The sequence below is a fragment of the Pleurodeles waltl genome, chromosome 5 (genome assembly GCF_031143425.1).
Source record: "Pleurodeles waltl isolate 20211129_DDA chromosome 5, aPleWal1.hap1.20221129, whole genome shotgun sequence".
Lineage (NCBI taxonomy): Eukaryota > Metazoa > Chordata > Amphibia > Caudata > Salamandridae > Pleurodeles > Pleurodeles waltl.
Window position 1 is genome coordinate 211701627 of NC_090444.1, and position 21173 is coordinate 211722799.

Consider the following 21173-nt stretch of genomic DNA (forward strand, 5'->3'; position numbering starts at 1 on the left):
GCAGCCAGCCATCCAGAATGGAACGTCCTTCTCAATATTTTTTTATATCAGGAAAAACCTGCAGTAAAACCCCTTTTGGTGTAGGAATTTGGGGACGGACTCCACCAGCTCTGTGTGAAGCATGGACATTATCTCTGTCATCAACAGATTCAGATGCTTGGCTGTGGTTTTCTGCAGTGTCATCGGATTCAATCTCTGGACAATTTTGAAAACGTGCCCATGTTTACCAGGTCCAGGTTGGATGTAATGTCTTGCCATGAGCATGAAACGTAGAGATTCTGCCTGACAGATGGCCTGCAAGTGTCGGTGGTGAAGACAAGAAAGCCAGAGCTGGCACTAAATCATACAGAATGTGATGTATTGTTGTTTGCTCTGGCTTGTAGTCTTTCTTCTGGACTGTTGTCTGGATTACAAAAAGAAAGGCACTCAGATGGAAGAAGGCTAGGACAGCCTCTAGAAGAGCATCTGTGGGGTTTACTATTAAGGGAGGTGATGCGCTTGGAAGCCACAGGAGGACAATGGTTTGCTCCTCGCTCTAAAAAAAGTGGTTGATAAACGTGCATCCCCATAAAATGAGCTGTAACACTGTCCAACATAATTGACTGCAGACTCTCATTCAAAAAGATGTTCACTGTCAAACGCTAATGTAGCATTTGGTCAAGTATTGTCATTGTAATGGTGTACATTCTATTGGAAAGTTTTGAGCATTCTAATCCAGGCAGTTGGAACTTGGGCTTCGAATCAACACAACATTTTACAAAAGAATGCACAGTTGAAAAAGTTTTTTTCCAAGAGATACAAGAAGACAGCGTCACCGCTCCAAATCCAAGCTCCAACAGCCTGGGTTGGAATTCTCACAACACAAAACCCTAGAATAAAATGTGCAGCGTCATAATGGCCATACCTGACCAACACCACCGCCAAGTCCAAATTCGATGTTGCCCTTTCAGCTTGAATAAAATGGGCAAAGTCAACCCGACCATCTTAGCAATACAGCGCTTGCCATCTGTCGAACACCGCGACTGACCACAACTATCTCACCACCTATCATACTCACTCAAGCAATGGCAAGAGCCTCCTCTTTCTTTCTTTCTGTGAGACGATCACGATATGGGGTCATGCAGGGCCACATCTGATGATCAGTGGGGTCAGCTAATAGAGGCGGCTAGACAGTTTGTAGGTTTGATGGATGTCACTCCCACTGAGGAAACTCTTTTTCCAACAAGGTACATTTTTTGGCTTCTGTGCCAGGTGGAGTCATGCAAGGGTATGAAGAGGCCCTGGAGCAGCACTGTGCTGCTACATTACCACAAAATTGTCTCTTAGGCTCCCAGCAAGGCACGCTGGCATAAACTTCGGCTCTATAATATTTTTCAAACAAATCTGAGAACCACTGACAATTTGGAGGCCAGAGTCTGCCCTCTAGCCCTACTTGTGGGAGGTGAAATGTTGGACATAGCGACCCTGTTAGAGGCAGGAGAACAACATGAGGCTGTGGTACTGCTGGCTGAGGAAGAATCAGTTGCGGTGCACCCACTGTATGTGTCAGATTTGGAAAGAATGTTCAATGACTTTGTCGTAGTGTCCATCATAACTCCAAAGGGATTCTTCTATCTCCTCTTGGTATCTGAGCCTGGCTTTTTCTTTTTGGTCACATACATCATAGTCGTCTTCATCACAATTCTCCAATCATTTACAGGGGTGTGGAATTTATTAAAATATCTACTTGTCCAGGGGACAGGTTGCTTCTCAAATCTACTTGTCCTGTAAAAAGATCTACTTGTCCCTTTGGTGCCATGTAGTGTGGCGACAAATTATGGCAGCAATTAATAGCCTCTCTGATTATGCCAGGGCTACTACCATAGTAGGGCTTGAATACTTGGAGTTTCAATCCCTACTGTAGCAATTTCCCTATTTTGCCACCTTTCTGCAGATCTGCATACTGGGGCTGGAGGAAGCAGTAAGCAATAGTTTCCGGGCTGGAATGCCTTTGAGTCTGCAAACCTACTAACCTGCATGTTTTAAAGATTTTTACCAGCTTCTCTCTAATATTTTCCCATAATAAGAAAGGTTGGACATTTACTCCTGACAATGGCAGAATTAGAACTTCTTCCAAGGTTGGGAAGAAAGTGGCTGGAGGGAAAATGAACTTGCAAATGCTCAATAGATTTTCACATGAGAAAATATACACATCGTATTTACCCATGCTAAACTACAGTTCACAAATATTTTATAGGGGTACTACATATACCATGGGTGCACTTTTGTGACTTTCTTTAAGAATTTGGGGCCACATGTAGGTAGGTTCCGATTTGTGACCTGCAAATTGCGAGTCGCAAATCCGAATGTAGGATGGTGTCCTTGACACCATCTGTGATTCGCAAGGGCTTCGCAAATGCCCACCTCATGAATAATCATGAGGTGGGTCGCAATTTGCGACCCCCTCGCGAATGGTGGCCTGCTGGAGACCGCAGACCACCATGTCTGTGGCTGCTTTTCAATAAAGCAGTTTTTTGTGTTTGTTTTTGTAATGCAGCCCGTTTTCCTTAAAGGAAAACGAGATGCATAACAAAAACGAAAATTTAAACGTTTTCGTTTCATTTTTTCAGAGCAGGCAGTGGTCCACTGCCTGCTCTGAAAAAATGTTTACAGTGACATTCACAATGGGGAAGGGGTCCCATGGGGATCCCTTCCCTTTTGCGAAAGTGTTAGCACCCATTTGAAATGGGTGCAAACTGCGATTGGTTTGCGCCCGCGTTCGCGGTCACAAAACAATCCTACATTGCACTGCGAGTCGCAATTAGGAAGGGAACACCCCTTACTAATTGCGAGTCGCAAACCCGTTTTGTGATTCGGTAACCAGGTTACTGAATCGCAAAACTGGGTTTGTGCATCGCAATGTGCTTTTTGCATGTCGCAAACAGCGAAAGTCGCTGTTTGCGACATGCAAAAAGCTACCTACATGTGGGTCTTGGTCCCTAATTAGGTCTGGTGTTAACAAAGACATTTTGTTTTTATTAAACTTCTATTTCTCTCTCTTTCGGCTGGCTTTACTGTGAGTGATCGCATTCTGCTCTTCCACAAGGAGCATATTGCCACACAAAGTAGTTTTGTTCAGTGTCAGGAACTACAGTGGCAATCAGTGACGTAACGAAACTGGAGGGTGCCCCTTTGCAAAGAACATGGAGGAGCCCCCTCTCCAGACTCACTCAGGGCAGGTGCTGTGCTGGAGGGGCCCCCTGGAGGGCGGCTGCGAGGCCTTTGTTATGCCGCTGGTGGCAACGTGTGCTTTAAAAGTTCAAAAACTTTTTGGGGGGGTTTTGCCAATGTTTGTTACAATGTTGAGGGCCTGGTAGCTCCCACAACAATAAAGTGTTACAAAAGCCATGTCAAAACAAGACATGCATTGATGAAACTAAAAGACTTATAAAAATATGTCAGATCAGTTGGCTTTGTCAGTGTTTGTTTATTTTCATGCTTCCCATAATCGTGTTGAAAATGGTTACACTGATTTTCCATTAGAAATATTTTTGGGAAATACTAGCATGCATCAACACATTTTACTAAATGACACTTCATTTGCATATAATCAGAGAGCATTCTGGGAGCATTATACCTAGCCTCTTAGCCTAAACTTTTCAAACATGTGTGTACACGTTTTTTTTTTTTGTACTGGAACCAATGTCAGTAGTGAAGTGTGACCTTAAAACATTTATTTACAGCACTCACCCTAATAATGAAGGCTTTCAAATAATGAACCATAAATACAAGTTCGAACAGCATTATCTTTTGGAAACACATTACCTCAACTGCAGAGAATTCCACTCTCTGTAAACAGGCAGCCAGAGGGTTTGTGTTGCAGGGGGTTGGGCCTACTTGTCCCAAGGACAAAGTAAACATAAAAACTTGTTGCCCTTGACCCCAAACAAGATGTCCCGGGCGTCGGGCTATAGGAATTCCACATCCCTGTCATTTAACATTATGCTGCATAGGACTGGTGGCTGCACCAAAGGGCTCTTCATCCTGGCACACTCCCTCCAGTCTACAACAAGATCTTGGTAGGCATCAGGAGACATGGCATATTTAGCAGGAGCCAGCATTAAGGAGAGGGTGTTTTTTTGTGGTTTTCTTCATAATTGTGTCATTGACAGTAGTGATGATGGCGGTGTATGTGTCATCAACGATGGAGTGGTCTACAGCAATTCCACTGGTGTAATATTTGACAGTGGATCTTGAGCCTTCAACAATTAAGCAGATACTGATGAGGCATTGATGACTGAGGGACTGGTGACAGATAAATCTGTCAATGAGGGGATGTCTTAATTTTGAAGTGCCTTTGCTCTTGTAATGTACCTGAGATGAATTTATGGATTAACCAACTTCCAGTCGGATTTTTTTTAGGCCTTTCGGGGAAAGGGATGTTTTCCTGAAAAAGTCGGTGGATTCTTCTCAGATGACGACCCGAGAAGCACTTTATCCCGATTCCTGATCATAAGAGACTTGGTCACTGACGTTTTCCTTCCGTATTCATCTGAGCTGTCTGGCCCTCCCGTTCATTCAGACTTTATTTCAATAACTTCTGGCACATTCTACAATCCTTAGGTTTGTGATGTAGTAACTGCAATTAATATATTTGGGCTTGTGGGTGATCCACAAATCACGTTTACATGCCATGAAAAGGGCTTTCTTGCTCATTCATCCATTTTCTGGCTTCAAAAATCTTTCTTCCACTGGGTCAAGACTCAAGAAGGCAGACCGTATTATTGGAAATCCAGAGAAATTGGATGAATCAAATGAAAGAAAGAGCTTCGAGAAGAGTTCTAAGAAGGACTCTGTAGTTTGGGTGTCTGAGGGAAATGGGGTCCCGTACACTCTCACCTCAATGACTGAAGCTTCGGTCTTTTCTAATTAGGTGATTGAGCTACTAAAGTGTGTTTGTTTTCAGTAGATTTCTAGTGCAGTATCTTTGTATTGATATGCAAACATAATCGTGAAACCCCCAGCTAGATGACATGGAACTATTCAAGCATCTGAATCTATGAAAGATCCAATGCAAAAAAAAAAAAAAAAAAAAGCACATAACACAACAAATAACATATATATGCAAACAACTGCATACTGATGGTGATGCTACTGGTGATGTCAATGATGGGGGTGATATGGCACCAGTGAGGACAGAGCAAACCTGTGACACCATGTGTATGGTCAAGGATACAGCACCATACTGTGAGTTTTGGTTGCAATGCTCACTGTAACTGGCAAATTCCAGTGGTATTTAGACTGAAATACAGAAGCTTAACATCCCTTTAACAAATGTTTTCAAGTTAATTGCATTTTTTTAACAACAGTTTGTTCACCTTTGGATACATTACCAAAATCACCTTTATCAGGGTTTTTCCAGTTTTTTTTTAGTTTTTGTTATGCTATATATTATTCCCTTAACAAAGCAAATAAACAACCACTATGCAGTGGATGTGTAATTATTCCTAAGTACAAAAGAGGGAGCAAATCAGATACTGATAACCCAAAAGGTGAAGTGGTTTTACATGCATTTACTATATATGTGTATTTGTAATCAGTTTACACTCAAGCACTAGTAGGGTTTACTAAAATATTGCTACAGAACCCTAAGATATAAACAAAGCATAGCTGAGGGAATCTGTACCCTGGTCCAGATTAAATAATTCTGCATTTAAAAGTGATAGATATTATATACCATCAACTGTATTTAAGACTATAGAGGATTAGTGTATTGCTTTTTACCCTCTTCTTCATCCAGACTGAGTTCTATTTATCTCACGATGTTATCGCTAGTGTATCTAAGCAGTTTAAAGCTTCCATGCGCATCTCTGTATACCTTGCTTGTTTGCAACTCATTGGTTGTGTTGAACACGTCTTGTTTCTCAAAATAAAACCCAATAAAAAAAGATTAAAACTATGGGACCAAGATGACAGATAAAACGGAGAAAAAACACAACATTAAGTTACAGTGTGCTCACATGACAACTAATGCTAACAGTCATGACTGTACTACATGTTTACAAATTCTGAGTTCTTTATAACTTGTGGTGAGCATAAGAGACTAGATGGACATTTTTTCACCATTGTCACCATTGGCGTATCCACTACAAGTATGAAAATATACCTAAAATAGACATAGCGTGTTATGGTTTTTATACAAAGGCCTAACTAGGGCACCTTCGAGCACTAGAAGAGAAAAGGTATCGCTCTGTGTTGCAGCTCAGGCAGCCGGCATGTTGTTTAACAGCTTGACAGCCTGAAGATTACCCAGGCATTCGGATTCATGGCCTATGAGTAGATGAGAAAATCACCGCGGGGCAAATTTGCAACAAAAACTGCAGGGTTACTTTCATTGCAACTTTTTAGGGAATTCACAAAGTATTCCAGGAGAACTTCTGGGACGCTGCAAGAGACAGAGCTTCTGAAAATGTTTCATATGCGAAAAAATGTACGCATTTGGAACGGTGGTGATGTGTAAGTGTAACAGAAGTATATCTCATCCTGAAGTTGAATTTCCATTTGTCATGGACAATAGTAAGTCTGCCATTATTTTCAGTGCGGTAACTGAATGAAACGGATCTACATGTCTGCGTTTTCACTGCTTCGGTAGGTGTTCCGACCACAGCCCACCCAATATGTGTGATTTACGCGTACATATGGTGTGATATTTAGGGCACCATTCCGAGTGAAGCCAGACAGCCAAAAGGTGCCAGTAACTGGAGTTACCGACACCATAAGGATTATTACATCCAGACACTTTAGTTACTTAAAGCACCCAAAATCTCTGGCAGGAGCAGTGGGCAAAAACAAGTGGGAATTGTACAAATAAACAAACAACAGTAGTTGCTTGCACGACATATGGGACACACGACCTCTATCTCCAAAAAGTGCCCCCCTCCCCCCCCACACACACAATAGACCATGAAATCCAGGAAGTGTGTCACATCCTCACATCCCATTTTGCAGTTAAACTTCCACCCCCTCCAACCCTTGTCCACACTTCTTATTATAGGAGACATTATCTCGCCCCCGTCATCCCCCGTGCTCCCTCTCTCCTCCCCCCTCTCTTTCCTATATCTACCTCCGCTTTGCTTCGTAACCAGAGCACTGCACACTCGGGTACCCTCCTCCCATCTCTACCGGGATACCTTCATCTCACCCTCCTGGATCTTCTGGTTGACTCCACACTAGATTACTCCTGGTACTCCAGGTCATTTACGAGCATAGTGCTTTACTTTATCTGGATTATGCCTCTGTGTGTGATTCTGCCGCTCCCATACAAGATTGTATATCACTCTAGGGCTCTTCCTGTGGTCTGCATACTTCTTTTACTATGTATTTTACATCTATTCTTTTGAAATAAAAAGTGTTTGAACTAAAAAAAAACAAGTGGGAAAGGTGTTAAGCATCTATTCCACACCTCCATCGTGAGTACCCCGCCCTCCTTCCAGAGTTACTGATGCTCCTGGTTTGGGGAACACGAGGGTGGGGTGGAATACCGATGAGAAACTAGTCCATCTCAGAAGGAAGCCCCAAGTGTGCGTAAATCTATTTATGAATGCAAACTTACATTTAGTGAATCATTAACATGGCCGGCAATGCACGAGAAAAAATAGCAAACTGCCCAGGAAACACCTGTCATCGGCTCAAGTTGGTAACTCTGGCCAGACTATATAAAACCACAGAACACAGGTCCCATGAAGTACCTAACCTGCAATCTGAAACGCACACACTGCAGCTTATTTTCAAGCACGCGCCCCAAGCTAGACCCCGTGTGGCTGGCCGTGTCATAACACAGACCCCCGGCGACGAGGTTTGTGAGCGCGTGCCCTTTAGCCGCCGAAAGCCAACAGGCACGCACCTCGCCCTTTGGCGTAAATAGATCTCGCCTGACCTTACATGAAGGGGGTACATGAAAGCTCGCTTCCTCCTGCTTTTGTTATTTTAAAGTGCAGATGCAACTGAGTCATTTTACCCTTTTGTTTCATATTCTAAGATCCGCGGCTTCAAAGACAACATGTCAGCGTGCAGTCGATTTATGAGTGAACTCTCCAAGAGCAGCCGAAGAATTACCTTGTCAATCACTCCGAGGACCCGGAAGGCCTTCAGCTCCTCGGCAGGGCTCCTTAGGTTCCAAGAGGGCCTTGAACTCACTGATCCTGGAGGCTAATGGAAGATATCAAAGATGACACATCAATCAGAGCGGCACTTGAAGGAAGGCTGCCTGCTGGAGCAAATGCCAGGCCCAAGGAAGCCAAATTTATCATAAATCACAGGCAGAGATGAAAGCTCAAGTTTTCCGCTCGGCCTCAGAAATAAAGTTGCCAGTAAATAAATCAAGAGCACAGGAAAAAGCATATATATAAACGAGGAAAAAAGCGACCAAGTTTAAGTGCTGTGCGAGGTATTTAATTACGAACCAGCGCCAGGGCAGTCAGCTTGTCTTCAAGGAGCTGCTTTTTAAATTCAGCCATGGTCTGCACGCTAGGATTTGACCGGCCCCGAAACACACACACGACAGTCATTCAGAAAGTGCAAAACACACTTCTCACTTATAAACAGCAACGCATAGGCCGGGCAAATAATATACAAAATACAATAAGGCTGGCATGATAAATCAGGCAGGATTGGCAAAGGAGACAGGCGAAATACATTATTACAGTCTATCCAGCTAACAGGCTGCTACAATCTCCATGTTTCACGCAGCATCTCTGTTTTGGTGGGGTGCACTGACTGACTTTGATGCCCTCCACGCTTGAATGTCCCGATAGCCCAGAATGAGTAATCACTTTTCTGCAGGTCTACAAGCAAAAACACACATCCTTTCCCCTTTCGTAATCCGAGAAAGTAGGAGTCCCATACATGCCAACATTTTACAACAGGTAAATGGGAGATTTAGAAAAAATAAATCTAGTATATGGATTTTCCCGACTGATTATTACTGAACCAAAGGCAATTTTAGGCGAGAGGCAGCTAAAATCAAGCTATGTTGTGCTTCACAAATCGGGACCATCTCGCTTGAATCGGGCCTAATAGCATGCATGGAGTCCCGAGGGGAGGAAGTATATCCTGCTTGTTCCGTATGACACAGTTGGGCATTTCTCTAAGCACTGTGTGCCATTTGATCTGTGCTCGCCCTTCTCTATTTCCACTCTCTGGCCACTCAGCCTCTCTTTGGCGCGTGACTATGCTTTAAGCTTTTTGTTTCACCTGCGAGGCATTCGGCAGAACTCACGTTTTTAAGTGTGTTCTCAAAAATTCCAGCTCGCTGTGCTGGCTTTGGGATGGCCCCTAGTAGAAAAACAGTACTTAATTTGTGGAAAAAAAGTTTCAGTCCGCCAAAAAATCCCTGCAGGCCACGGGGCTCCAGGAAGAGCAGCGCGCTGCAGAGCCGGGAGGGGCTGTGGGCCGGGGAGGCAGGCCTTACCTTCCTCACTTGTACCGGATAGGTCCAGACCAGTGCTTTAAATGGGCGAGTAATGTCAAGCACTGAGCACCCGCGCTTCTTTAATTTGAAAGGAAGAGTACCTGCACGTCTCTGCAGAGGTCCAGTACTTGTAGCAGGAGAGTGACGGAACATTAGTAAACAGGTCCTCTGGGATAGTGAGCGCCTGCAATTCTCTATTTCCATTTCAAGCGCTTGTTCAGACAACAGCGGCAGCCCCACTACCAGCTCCGGGCACCCGACTGCCTCCGACAGCTGCCTGCCTTTCGGCTGTACAGCCAGCCCGGTCAGAACTAAACCACCCACACGCGGGCGACGCAGCTACAGTGTGCATCATGGACATAGAAGAGAGGTTACACTGACACGGTGAAGAATGATGGCACTGTCTGTCCTATTTTTAAGGACCTTAATGACTTAAGTGACAATCGGATGCACAACAGAGCAGCACATGAGGCGCAAATAGTGCTGGCCCTCGGGAATAAGTGCCGGTGGGGCCCATCAGCACAAATCAAGTACTGTACGTACGTCTCTTGGGCCTGATCCAAGTACCTTGCCAGTCCCTCCTCCTGATTATGGCGTCCTAGGTTAGGCTCGTGTGAGGGGCAGCTGCAGAGGTATTATAGGCTGTGAGCAAGTACTGTAGAGAATCTAAGAAGATTTGCTTATTTGATCTCTCAATGCCTGTGGGTCGCTTTCAGTGATGAGGTCCCATAGTTTTACAAACACTGTCAAAGCCAAAAGGCATCACCTTTGACTTTATCATTTGCTGATTTTAGCATGTTACTCCATATACACTGCATATTTTACGTAAATAGAGACCCTAACCTTGTTAACAACTGTAAACTCTCTTTGGTTTAGTGCAGTTTTATATTGTAGTTGGAATTTATTTTATTAAGTATTGGCAAAGCCAAGAGGTCTTGGCTGTAAGAGTCCGAGCTAATCATTTTATCCAATACTTATATCGTGCATTGTGAGATGAGTTTTATCTAGGTGGCTGGGTGAGTGCTTGGTGTGGTAGGGTGTTCACAGTGGGGCATGATTGAGAGCCCTGGAGCTGAGGCTGAAGGCAGTCTGAGTCACTGGGCCATAACAGTGTTCACATTAAATCTCAACCAATCCTTGGCCTGTCTCTAGTTGACCCATAGTGATGGCCATTTATGCACCATTTGTAATTTGAATTTTTAATTATCTACAAAAAAACATTGCTGTTACTCGTTTATATTAACTGCTAACAAGCACTTACAAATCTAGTACTGGCTTGTTTAAGACATTTATTTGTTGTGTCATATGTTTGGATGCAACAGCAGAAAACTCACAAACAGGCACCAAAATGATGGTCAGACAACATACTGTGTAAAGCACAGGACTGCAGTTCACATGTTTTAATCCATGCCCTTAAAATACTCAGGCCCTTTACCATCTCACTTAAAGCACTGCTCCATAATACACTTTTGCCTACAGAGAGCTAAAAGCTGCCTGATAAGCAAGACCTAAAAATTGTGATAGTGTATGAATATAAAATACCTTGGAATCATATCTAAAACATGTGGAGCAGGAAAAAGGAGCGGTTACTTTGTTCCTTTGCTTCACTAATTCTGCAGAATCTCTGGGAGGCCAGGAACACAGCTGGTGTAATGCATCAGAGAGGGAGTTATGCACTTCAGTGAAAGAAAGCAGGGCCCTGATCTACTCCACTTTGTCATCCCAGGTTGTGAGTGTAGGTCCCAAGGCTCTTAGGGCTACCAGGCTCCTTTAGAAATTGAGCCTCAGTATTTTTTCCCTGGCGAATTTGACACAATAGTCGTGCATGTCATTTGCTCCCTGGCAAAGCAATTCCAAATATCTTCAGGTGCTCTGCGAGTCAATCGCAAAGGGAGAAAAGAACAAGTGCAAGAGACAGCACTAAGAAGCGTGGGGTGGTGCAATAATTAGGGGGGGGGGCTGAATCACATTGGACAGGAGTTGGAAAATGTAACAGGAGGTTTGGGTGGAAGCAACATGGGCACAGGTGGGGGTGAAGAAACACAAGGGGCACTAGTGGGGGGGGGGAGCAACATGGAGGCGCAGATGGGGGAAGCAACACGGAGAATGTCGGGGGGAGCAAACTAGCAGAGAGAGTGCAACATGGAGCACGCGGGGAAGAAAAGTAAATGGGTGACAGAGCAGCAGGGCAGAAGCACACAGGCAGGAGAAAGAGCATGACATGGAACATTGGGGGTAGAAGCACACTAGGAAGACAGCTGGAAAGCCCATGCACTCTCGCAGAGTGCTTAAACAGAAAGAGAAAAGTAGCACCTGAAAAAAGCAATGGAAGGACACAAGTGATGCGTCCATGCTCCAGGGGTGGGACAAACACACTAAGAGGAAGGAAAGCTCACACATGCCATGAATAAGAAGCAATCAGACGAAAGTGACAAAGAAGCAACCAATGCTAAGCAATGGGGAGGTTGAATGAAAGTGTGTATGTGAAAAGAATGTATGATGAGAAGACGTAGGGTGAAGACCCGATCCTTTGGTGGCAAAAGAGAAAACAGAAGAAAGAACCAAAGGTAGGAGTAAAAGGGGAGGGCACAGTTAAGAGAAGCGGACCAAAGGACAGGGATTCTAGGAAGGAGATATAAGTATATCTTAGCGAACATATCTTTTTATGAGACACGGAAAACGAAATATGAGGCTCAGCGGAAAGGGTAGTAGACAAGTTAGAGAGGTAAGGGTGCAGGTGAAATGTTAGGAAAACGCAGGTATAAAAAAGGTAATTGAGAAGAATGAGAAAGAGGCTAGATATTTGGATTTTTATTTTCTCAACATGTTCCAAGTTGAGAAATATGTTTGTTACACTGGCAAGTACCTCAACAGAGGGATCTTTGGACTCTACTGTTCTCATAGGACAGATTCAATAAACACTCTCGAACAGAATGATGGCAGAGCAGTATAATACCAGCATGCAGAACACTGCGTGCTGGTATTATACTGCATTGTATTTTATAGTAATTTAATTTATAATACACTTATTATCCCTAATAAGGCACTATCGGGCAGTGCACTTGCCTGATAAACAATAGGGTGATAAGCAAAGTACTGATCAGAGATGTTAAGAGTGCATTTGATGGAGAAGAAGCATGTATGGGACATAGCACTGAGTTTCCTGTAAACAGTGCTTAAAACAGCATGAACATCTTAATTTGAATCCACTGTACTGCCGGCCTGATTTAAGGCTTCAGTTCTGGATAACTGGCTGAGATGAATGTTCCTATGCATATAACTGTAATTCAAAATTACAGAAATCATTACATTTTGTGCAAGCATGTCTGCTTTGGTAGATCCATGAGTGTACATTTAATTTCATTGATAGTTGGCTAGTTGTCTCTAAAAAGATAGCTTAGTTCTATCGCTTTATTTTGAATCTGGTAAAAATGCACTTTGTCTCACATGGGAGGAGGCTCTAGACTAGGGGTGTCCAACACAGATCCAGGCAGACTAGATCTATGCAAGAATATCATGCTAACAATGGAATAGGCAAACAAGTTACTTACCTTCAGTAACGTTCTTTCGGGTAGAGACTCTAGCTTGCTGCAGATTCCTCACCTTTGAATATTGCCCAGGCACTAGACTCAATCCAAAAATTTCCAGCAGTACTTGTGCATGCCAGAAGGTGACACCTTGCAGCTCCACACTGATGCCATTCTTCTCTTCAAATGATGTGCGAGGGCTATACAGGAGCCACTCCTGCGCGTTGACGTCAGCTGCTTTCAAGACTGTCTACCCCCAGACACAGAGCCCCAAATGCATTGGCAGATTTGGGATCTTCTTAAAGGGTACAGTCCACTCACAGAAAGGGGAGGGTGGGAGGGTTGGTGAGGAATCTGCAGCTATATAGAGTCTCTACAAGAAATAGGTTTACTGAATGTAAGTGGTTTGTTCTTCTAATAGAGACTTTTAGCTGCAGATTCCTCACCTTTTGAATAGATACCAAAGCAGTACCTATTGGTGAATTAACATGTGAATTAACTCAAACCAGAAAGTCTTGCAGGACAAAAAATGTACTGCCTGGCAGACGTCCAGGACAGGGATGCTGCATGCTAAGAAAGTGGTAGCAGCTTTGATCCTGGTAGAATGAGCATGGATTCCTTGTGGAGGCTGCTTTTTGCCCATTGCATAGCAGATCTTTATGCAGAAGAAGATGTTCTCTTCTGCACTGCCTTGCTTTTTTCACTCCACAGCACCCCACAGAGAGCTGGTAATCCACTCAGTGTCATGCAGTTTATATTATGATAATAAGACAGCTTGTCTTAAGGTGGCAGTCCCACCGAGTGTGGGAGATTGAGTCAACTCCACACTGTTAGGTAACTGTTGGCCTGAACCCTGGCTAGCCTGCAGTGCCTCACCCAACCCTAGAAAGGAAGAGGGGATTTGTGGCAACCTAAACCTGACACTCTGACTCTTCAGGGAAGTCATGGAAACAGATCGTACCCCTTTCGCTCAGATACTCAGTGACTCACACGTGCAAAGGCAGGACACAGGATGCAAACTGGATTTCAATGTATTTCTTTAAGCAACTGCAAAAAAGCATGGGCGGTGATAGTAAGGCAGATGAAACACAGTATGGTAATCATCATTACAACCAGTGTAAAGAAGATAAACAACCCAACCATTTTGTATGATTCTAAAGAGTCTAGAGATTTCTTCCTACACCCTATGTATAGGCCTGACAGCATAGCGATGATAACGCTTCTGCCTGTCCAGATTTAAAGGAATAACCCTGAGCCCATACCTGAATGTGATAGCAAGGGTCTGCCTGCTGTCTAGATGGCAGTCCTCTCAGGAAGCTGAAGAGTCAGCATCAGCGAAGCTGTCGGTAGAATGGTGTGCGTCCCAGGTCGACCATGACTGGAATGCCCTCTGCCCCCCTAAAGCCTATGTGTTCTTTATATAATAACTCATGCAGAGTTCTAAGAACAGGCCTGACGCACTGATCTGTCTAGAAAATGGGGACTGACTCCTGGAGTGACAATACGTGTTAGCATATCATGTACCGTGCATGACAGCCTTGAGCAGGGCCCAGAATGCACGTTGTGCAAATAGCAGATAAAATGTGCAACTCTAACAACTATGGGCCTGATTACAACTCTGGAGGAGGTGTTAATCCGTCCCAAAAGTGACGGTAAAGTGACAGATATACCACCAGCCATATTACAAGTCCATTATATCCTATGGAACTCGTAATACGGCTGGTGGTATATCCGTCACTTTACCGTCACTTTTGGGACGGATTAACACCTCCTCCAAAGTTGTAATCAGGCCCTATGTCTTCTTGGAAAGAACAAGCTGAATAAAATATAAAAAGAGCAAGCTAAAAGCTGGCTGTGCTAAAAATATGAAATTAATAAAATGCATAAGAATTTAAAAGGCACAGGTTATAGGCCTAATGCTGAAATAAGGGTGCCCACCCTAAAAGCTAAAGGGGTCTTACAACAGTGGTCTTTGGTATCATTTATGTAGAAGGCTCAGTAATTTCCTGGGGTCCAAGCAATGGAGTCTCTCCTCCTTTTTAGAAGGGGAAAGGCAGAGCATAAAACACTGGCAGGGTGATGACTGACTGATGTGGAACAGCGTCACAACTTTCGTCAGGAAGGATGTCCAAGTCTGCAGAACCAGTTTGTCTGGGAAGAAGGTAGTGTATGGTATATTGGCACAAACAGCTTGAAGGTCACTCACTCGCAGTGCCAAGGGGATGGCAACAAGCAATACAGTCTTAATGGTAAGAAGCCATAAGGGACATATCAGATAAGTGAGGACAACATTACCGTCCCACTGGGACATGACAAAGGGAGAAGGGGGAAACATATGTTGACACCCTTTCACAAATAGCATCACAACTGGTGATGTAGACTATGAGGGCTGATCTGGCAAATGTAAGAAGGCTGAAAGGCCTGAAAGCTAACCCTTAACTGTACGTAAAGCAAAACCTTGCCAGACAAGAGAGAACAAATAACAGTATATCAGACATTTCGGCCAGGAGGGGGTCAAACTGGTGTGTGCTGCACCAAGTCACAAATCTGCCCAAATGACAGGCATATACAGTTTTTGCCAGGGATGCCTGACTGCCAAGATGACATAAACCACCTCCGGTTGCAGGCTGAGGGTGTTCAGCGGTCGCCACTCAATCTCTAAGCATGAAGATGGAAATTGTGAAGGCCCGGGTGAAGATCCTGCCCTGCTACTGAGACAGCTGATCCTCCCTGAAGGACAACCTGATTGGTTCAAGCCTCATTAAATTGGAGGAGAGGCTCACCCGAAGTCTGTCCAGGTTGCAGAAACTCAGTAAGCACATTAGTTTTTACCTCTATGGTGGGGAGCTGGAGGTCAAGAACTTCGGCTGCCCCATGAATAACTATAGCATAGGAAGCGGATTCCTCGGAGGTAGGCGCAGAAGGAGAAAAAGAGCCATCTGTGGAGAAGTATCGCGGTCACTAACCTCCTGCAAGTCCTCGAACCAACTGTCATCAGAGTAGGGCTGACCAAACACATCACCCTGGTCATAGTCATCAGAATCGGCGCCAAAAAGGGAGTGCAAGGTGGGCTGCCTCCCTTGAGGAGTTAGAACATTCAATGGAGGAAGAGGCACCTCTGGTGGATTTGGGCACGACTAGCTGAGGCTGGATTGGCGCTGAATCAACAACAGAGAGAATGACTGCATCCTCCTTTTTCCTGAGTCAGCATGGGCGTCAAGGCACCAAATGCCAGCACAGGTCTCAGGCCTGGAAACAGGGTCGACAGTGAAGCCAGAAGCAAGACAGGATCGAAGGGTCCAACTAGCACTGAGGGTGAACCCGTTGATGGCCAGAGGTGCACCACACCAGAGGGAGACAATAGGAATACAAAGATCCGGGGCACAGCTGCACAAAACTCTTCGATTGGAAGTGGCATGGCTCTTGGCCCCAGAAACTCGGGCTGTGCCAGCACGATTTGCAATATCGACTTCTAAGTGGGCCAACTTTGGAAGCAAGATCGAGAAAAGTGCTGCCGCCCCTGCGCCTAATCAGGTAAATGCAAGTGGCACGAGGGAGCAGAATCTGTTTTCAACCTCCTGTGTTTCTTTTTAGATTTACCTGAAGAATTGGAGCACGATAAAGACTGGCCTCTGAAGCAGCTTCAATGACTTTGGAAAAGGGAACGAGATCGGGAACAAACCTTGGACAAGGACCGCGACTTGAAGCAGTTCCAATGCAGCGTCTTCTTATGCTTGGCAACATGGTGTTTTGCCTTGCGTTCCTCGATGGCTTTCGAGTTCATCAACGCACAGCCTTGAAGTCATGGCTCGACCCCAGGCACCACAAGCATAATTGGTGGGGATCCGTCAAAGACATTTGTTTGTGACAGTCCCTACGGGGCTTACAACCTGTAGTTTCTGGGGATGACAACCCTTGCAGACTTCAAAAAATGAAATGTACAATGTTTCTGAAAGGCACGGTAAGGAGCTCCGGATCAGAATCTGGTTGCACAGAAAAAAAGGGAACTGACATCAGCACACTGGAGTGGCACCTATGTAGGCCCCCCTCATCGTTTTCATAATTGAAAGGTGTCAGTGCGGAGCCATGAGGCACTACATGCAAAGAAACTGTTGAAAAAGTTTCCGGATCAAGTCTGACTCCTAAAAAAACATTCAAAAGGAGCAGAATCTGTGGCTATAAGTTTGTAAAAAAATAATAATATTAATATTCATTGTATGTAAATGTATCTTCTGTGGATATCCTGAAATATGGCATGGATCTGGCTGTACTGGACTTACACTGGGGGCCCCTGCTCTCGACCACGTGTTTGGTGACTGGAACAAGGTGGTAACACTGGCTGGTACTGATCATGCTGGGTGGGGGCACACAAGCACAAGTTTGAAAAATGGTACACAGTTATTACAGAAGGTCATGGCATCCAATTATCTCCAGGAAGGGGGCTGAAGTACTTTAAAAAAGAAGCAATGATACTCGATTTCTGAAAATGTTGGCCCAATTCCTTGCATCAGCTTTAACATTCCAGAAAAACATTATGATGAAGACCACCAGGCATTATTGGTGCTGTAAGGGAAATAGTGCAAAAACAAACCAGCACAAGAATTCAAGTTTTAGAACGACAATACTGATGAAACAAACAATGGCCCTAAATAGACTGGGAAAAAAGCTACCACCTTCTAGCAACAGCTGTATCCCGACTAGTCAGAAAATCAACATGAGGCAGAACATAGACACTCATAGAAACAATAGTTTGGTGTCCTTTCATCAAGGCAAACATTCAGACGAGCTAAGAAATAGTGAATATCCAGTGCAACAAAATAGAAAATCCCCCCTAAAACAAACGAACATCTAGTCAACTAACAGAAGAAGTATTGGTGGAGGCACATTGACACTTACATTTATTTTCTTTCTTACTCGTCCAGCTGTTTTAAGCCTATCAATTTTTAGTACAACAGAGCACAGATCCAGAACAATTTACCAATTTAGCACCACTAATTCTTTCAACTACTAAATCAGATTATAACATCTTTACAAAAGGGTATCAGCCTCACTGTAAGCCTTTAGAGTTGAGGATTGATTTGTAGAACTCCAATATGACTGTCTTCGAGAAACATCTCATGATAGCCCTTATTGTATGGAATGGACCTCAGAAAACATTTATCACATTTTTTTTGTGAAAACCATTTTGTGATGTTAAGGTGGTACATACTAAAACGAATAAACTAGCTGTCACAGCTTATGCTTTATTACCCCTGCCACTAAAGAGGCGAAGTACCATTCTGAAGTATTCTTTTCTGGAGCAGTACACCAAACAGCAGCTTAAAACACATGCAGTATAATTAATGTCAGACTAGCCTTACTGGAGATTTGTGCTGCAAGCCATTTAACTGCAGCAGTTAGATTTTTAAAGAAAGTATTGTGTTTTATTTTGGTTTTTGTAAACATTTGCCCAATTGTGAGCACATTATTTGGATGAGATATAATGATAGAAACACCTACCCCAGGAACAGTTCCATCTTCAGATGAAGGGTTCCCATATATGCTGGAAATTCTTTCTGCACGGAGAAGGTATTCAGCAGTCTTTTTCTTCACTGCTTCTCGGCGAGTTGGACTTGATTCACCTACAATGAACAAGTTACAGAAATTATGCACACAGGAGTAGCTACAGTCTGGTTTTGAAATGTTCATTCTTCAAGAACAGTTAAAGTACCTAGTAGGATGTTGCTCAGACTTGTGGAATGCTTTATAATAATGTCTTCTTTATGATTCTAGGAATAGGTGAACTTTCTCCTCCATTACTAGATCTGTTTACTGTCATAGAAAACCTTATAAGGCTGGTACTTAACCTGTTCTGCACCTTCGAAGTGTTTTCTAGTTTAAGGGCCAGATGTACAAAGCATTTTTGAGGTTGCAAAACTCTGTGACTGCAGAAATGCTTTTTTTAACGTACAAACCACAAATAGCGATTTGGCAACAAGTTACCAAATTACAATTTGAGTTTGCGTCCAAAACCATAATCGCTATTTGAAGGTGCGTGTTCAGGACGTCCCTTCCAACTAAGGAATTTGAATGGTATGTACTAATGTTTTGCTACCTGAATGCGGTCGCAAAATATTTGTACTTTACCACCAACTCAGATTTGGTGGGAACCCATTTGCAAATGGGAAGTGGTCCCCTTGGGGCGACTTACTCTTTGAGAATGTTTAACAAATATTTAAGAGCCGGCAGTGCTCTACATATTCTTAAAAAATATAAATGAAGTGTTTCATTTGTATTTTTAAATGCTGTCTGTTTACCTTTAAGGAAAACGGGCAGCATTTAAAAAACATATTGCTTTATTTAAAAGCAAGCATAGACACAGTGGTCTGCTGAACCCAGCAGGTCACCAACCCTGTAACGGCAGCGAATCCTAGTGGGTCCCGAATTGTGACCTACCACATTAATATTTATGAGGTAGGTCTATTTGCGACCCACTATGAATAGCTAATTAGGGAATAAGTACCAGATATAACTTAAGCACAGCAGTAACAGCGGTGACCAAATAGCAATTCGCATAAAATCGCTATTTGTAATCGCTATTACCAATGTTAGTACATCTAGCCCTAGGTTCTTAAGTCTCTAACTCTCATAGCTCTCTAACATCCTAAATCGGGTGCAGTGGTAAAGTTCTGGCCTTAACCTGAATTTATGACATGTAAAATTATATGCTGCCAAAGTTATAAGTAATGAGCAAGTTTCCAGCCTTTGGGTTCCTATTGCACCGTTGATGACTCAATATTCAATATTTAGGATGGCACTTGTTCGTCTCTTGAATGTCATGATTATTATTGACTCTACAGAGAACTATTTAATAGTCAATGAATGAATGACAACATTTGTAAAGCACAACGGGTCCCCTACAAGTGTGTCCTGGAGCTTTTAAAGGGCTAAGACAGAATTAGGTGAATAACGTCTTGATTTGTTTCCTAAACGGCAAGTATTGGAAGACGCTTTAATGTACGGAAAAATATGCAAAATATCATTCCATAATTTAGAGGCACAATCTATTTTTTTGATGAAAAGCCCCGATGAAGAATCTTCTGTAGGAAGTGACATGCTTACTATTGCCCAGAAGCCCACTACTTGTGAAAGCTCTGTGACTGATATAAAGGGCCTTGAACACTACTTGCTCCTGTATTGGTTGCCAGTTCAGCATGCAAAGATGTGTCAAGACGGACTTGTGTAAGGAAATTCCTAGTAGTAAATTGGCCATGCTGTTAACTTAAGCCTGTTCGTTAAAATGATAGGACGGCCCAAGCTCCAGGAAACTGCAGTAGTCTAGGCCAGATAGCATTTACTGCCTGGTTTGCCCACAACCCCCTCATGGGACCCTCTTCATCTTAATTTAGGATAAGATGTACTTCACCATGTACGAGTGTGGATAGCATGCATTTTAATCACTTTTATGTATTTGCGGTGGTTTGCATTGTGTTCTTATCCCAAGTTACACCAATAGTTTTCATGACCATGAAATGGAAACAAGCACCTTCTATGTTTGAGTAATATCTGTTATTTTTGGCAATTTTCTTTTCATGTTGTGTCTTTAAGTATTTAAGCATGTACATTGCTCAAGTGTAATTATGAATGGTGTTCAATATTTACATATTTCACAGAAACATCAAAAATTGCAGATTCAGCAAAAATTACCCAGCAGGGCAGTACTCATAAGCGTAGAATGGTTGCTTGCTGATGAATGCATGTACTTCACCATAGATAGGAGTTAGGAAAATAGGAATCTAGGTCCTGAAGAAAGCCTTAGGCCCCAGTGGGGCCGCTTGGAGGGTTGAAACATGTCCACCCATTAAGATGCAGGGATAGTGGCCATAAGGAACTCTGAATTTTAGGGAGTAGAGCAAAGAGTTGTAGGGGGGAGTGAACTGCTTGAGTTCTAGATCAAAGTAAAAAAGGAACCAAGTTATGGCAGTGTCTTGAATTCCTAAGGAACTCAAATGGTGCATGAGTGAATCATACAATATTGTATTAAAGGGTGTGCTGAGACCAGAAATAAATCAGCGGAGCTCTTTCACCTTATAGTCCTGGCCCTTTGATATACCTCTGTAAAAAAAAATGTTGTCCAGAGATTTTTATTGTTGATTTGTGTTTTTGTATCATTAGAAGTAATTTACCCTGGTTAGACATTGCTAATCCGGGGTGATTTT

General features: G+C 43.3%; 1 protein-coding gene across 5 annotated transcripts in view; it reads right to left on the reverse strand.

Annotated features, from left to right (window-relative positions):
- Nucleotides 1-21173, reverse strand: part of RPS6KC1 (ribosomal protein S6 kinase C1) — a 546019-nt gene that overhangs the window by 268347 nt on the left and 256499 nt on the right. For all 5 annotated transcript variants that reach the window (XM_069233902.1, XM_069233905.1, XM_069233903.1 and 2 more), the window contains 2 exons: nucleotides 18475-18596; nucleotides 8095-8187 (listed from right to left, as the gene is read on the reverse strand). In XM_069233902.1, coding sequence (XP_069090003.1) covers nucleotides 8095-8187; nucleotides 18475-18596 — 215 coding nt within the window. The remainder of the gene's footprint in view (nucleotides 1-8094; nucleotides 8188-18474; nucleotides 18597-21173) is intronic.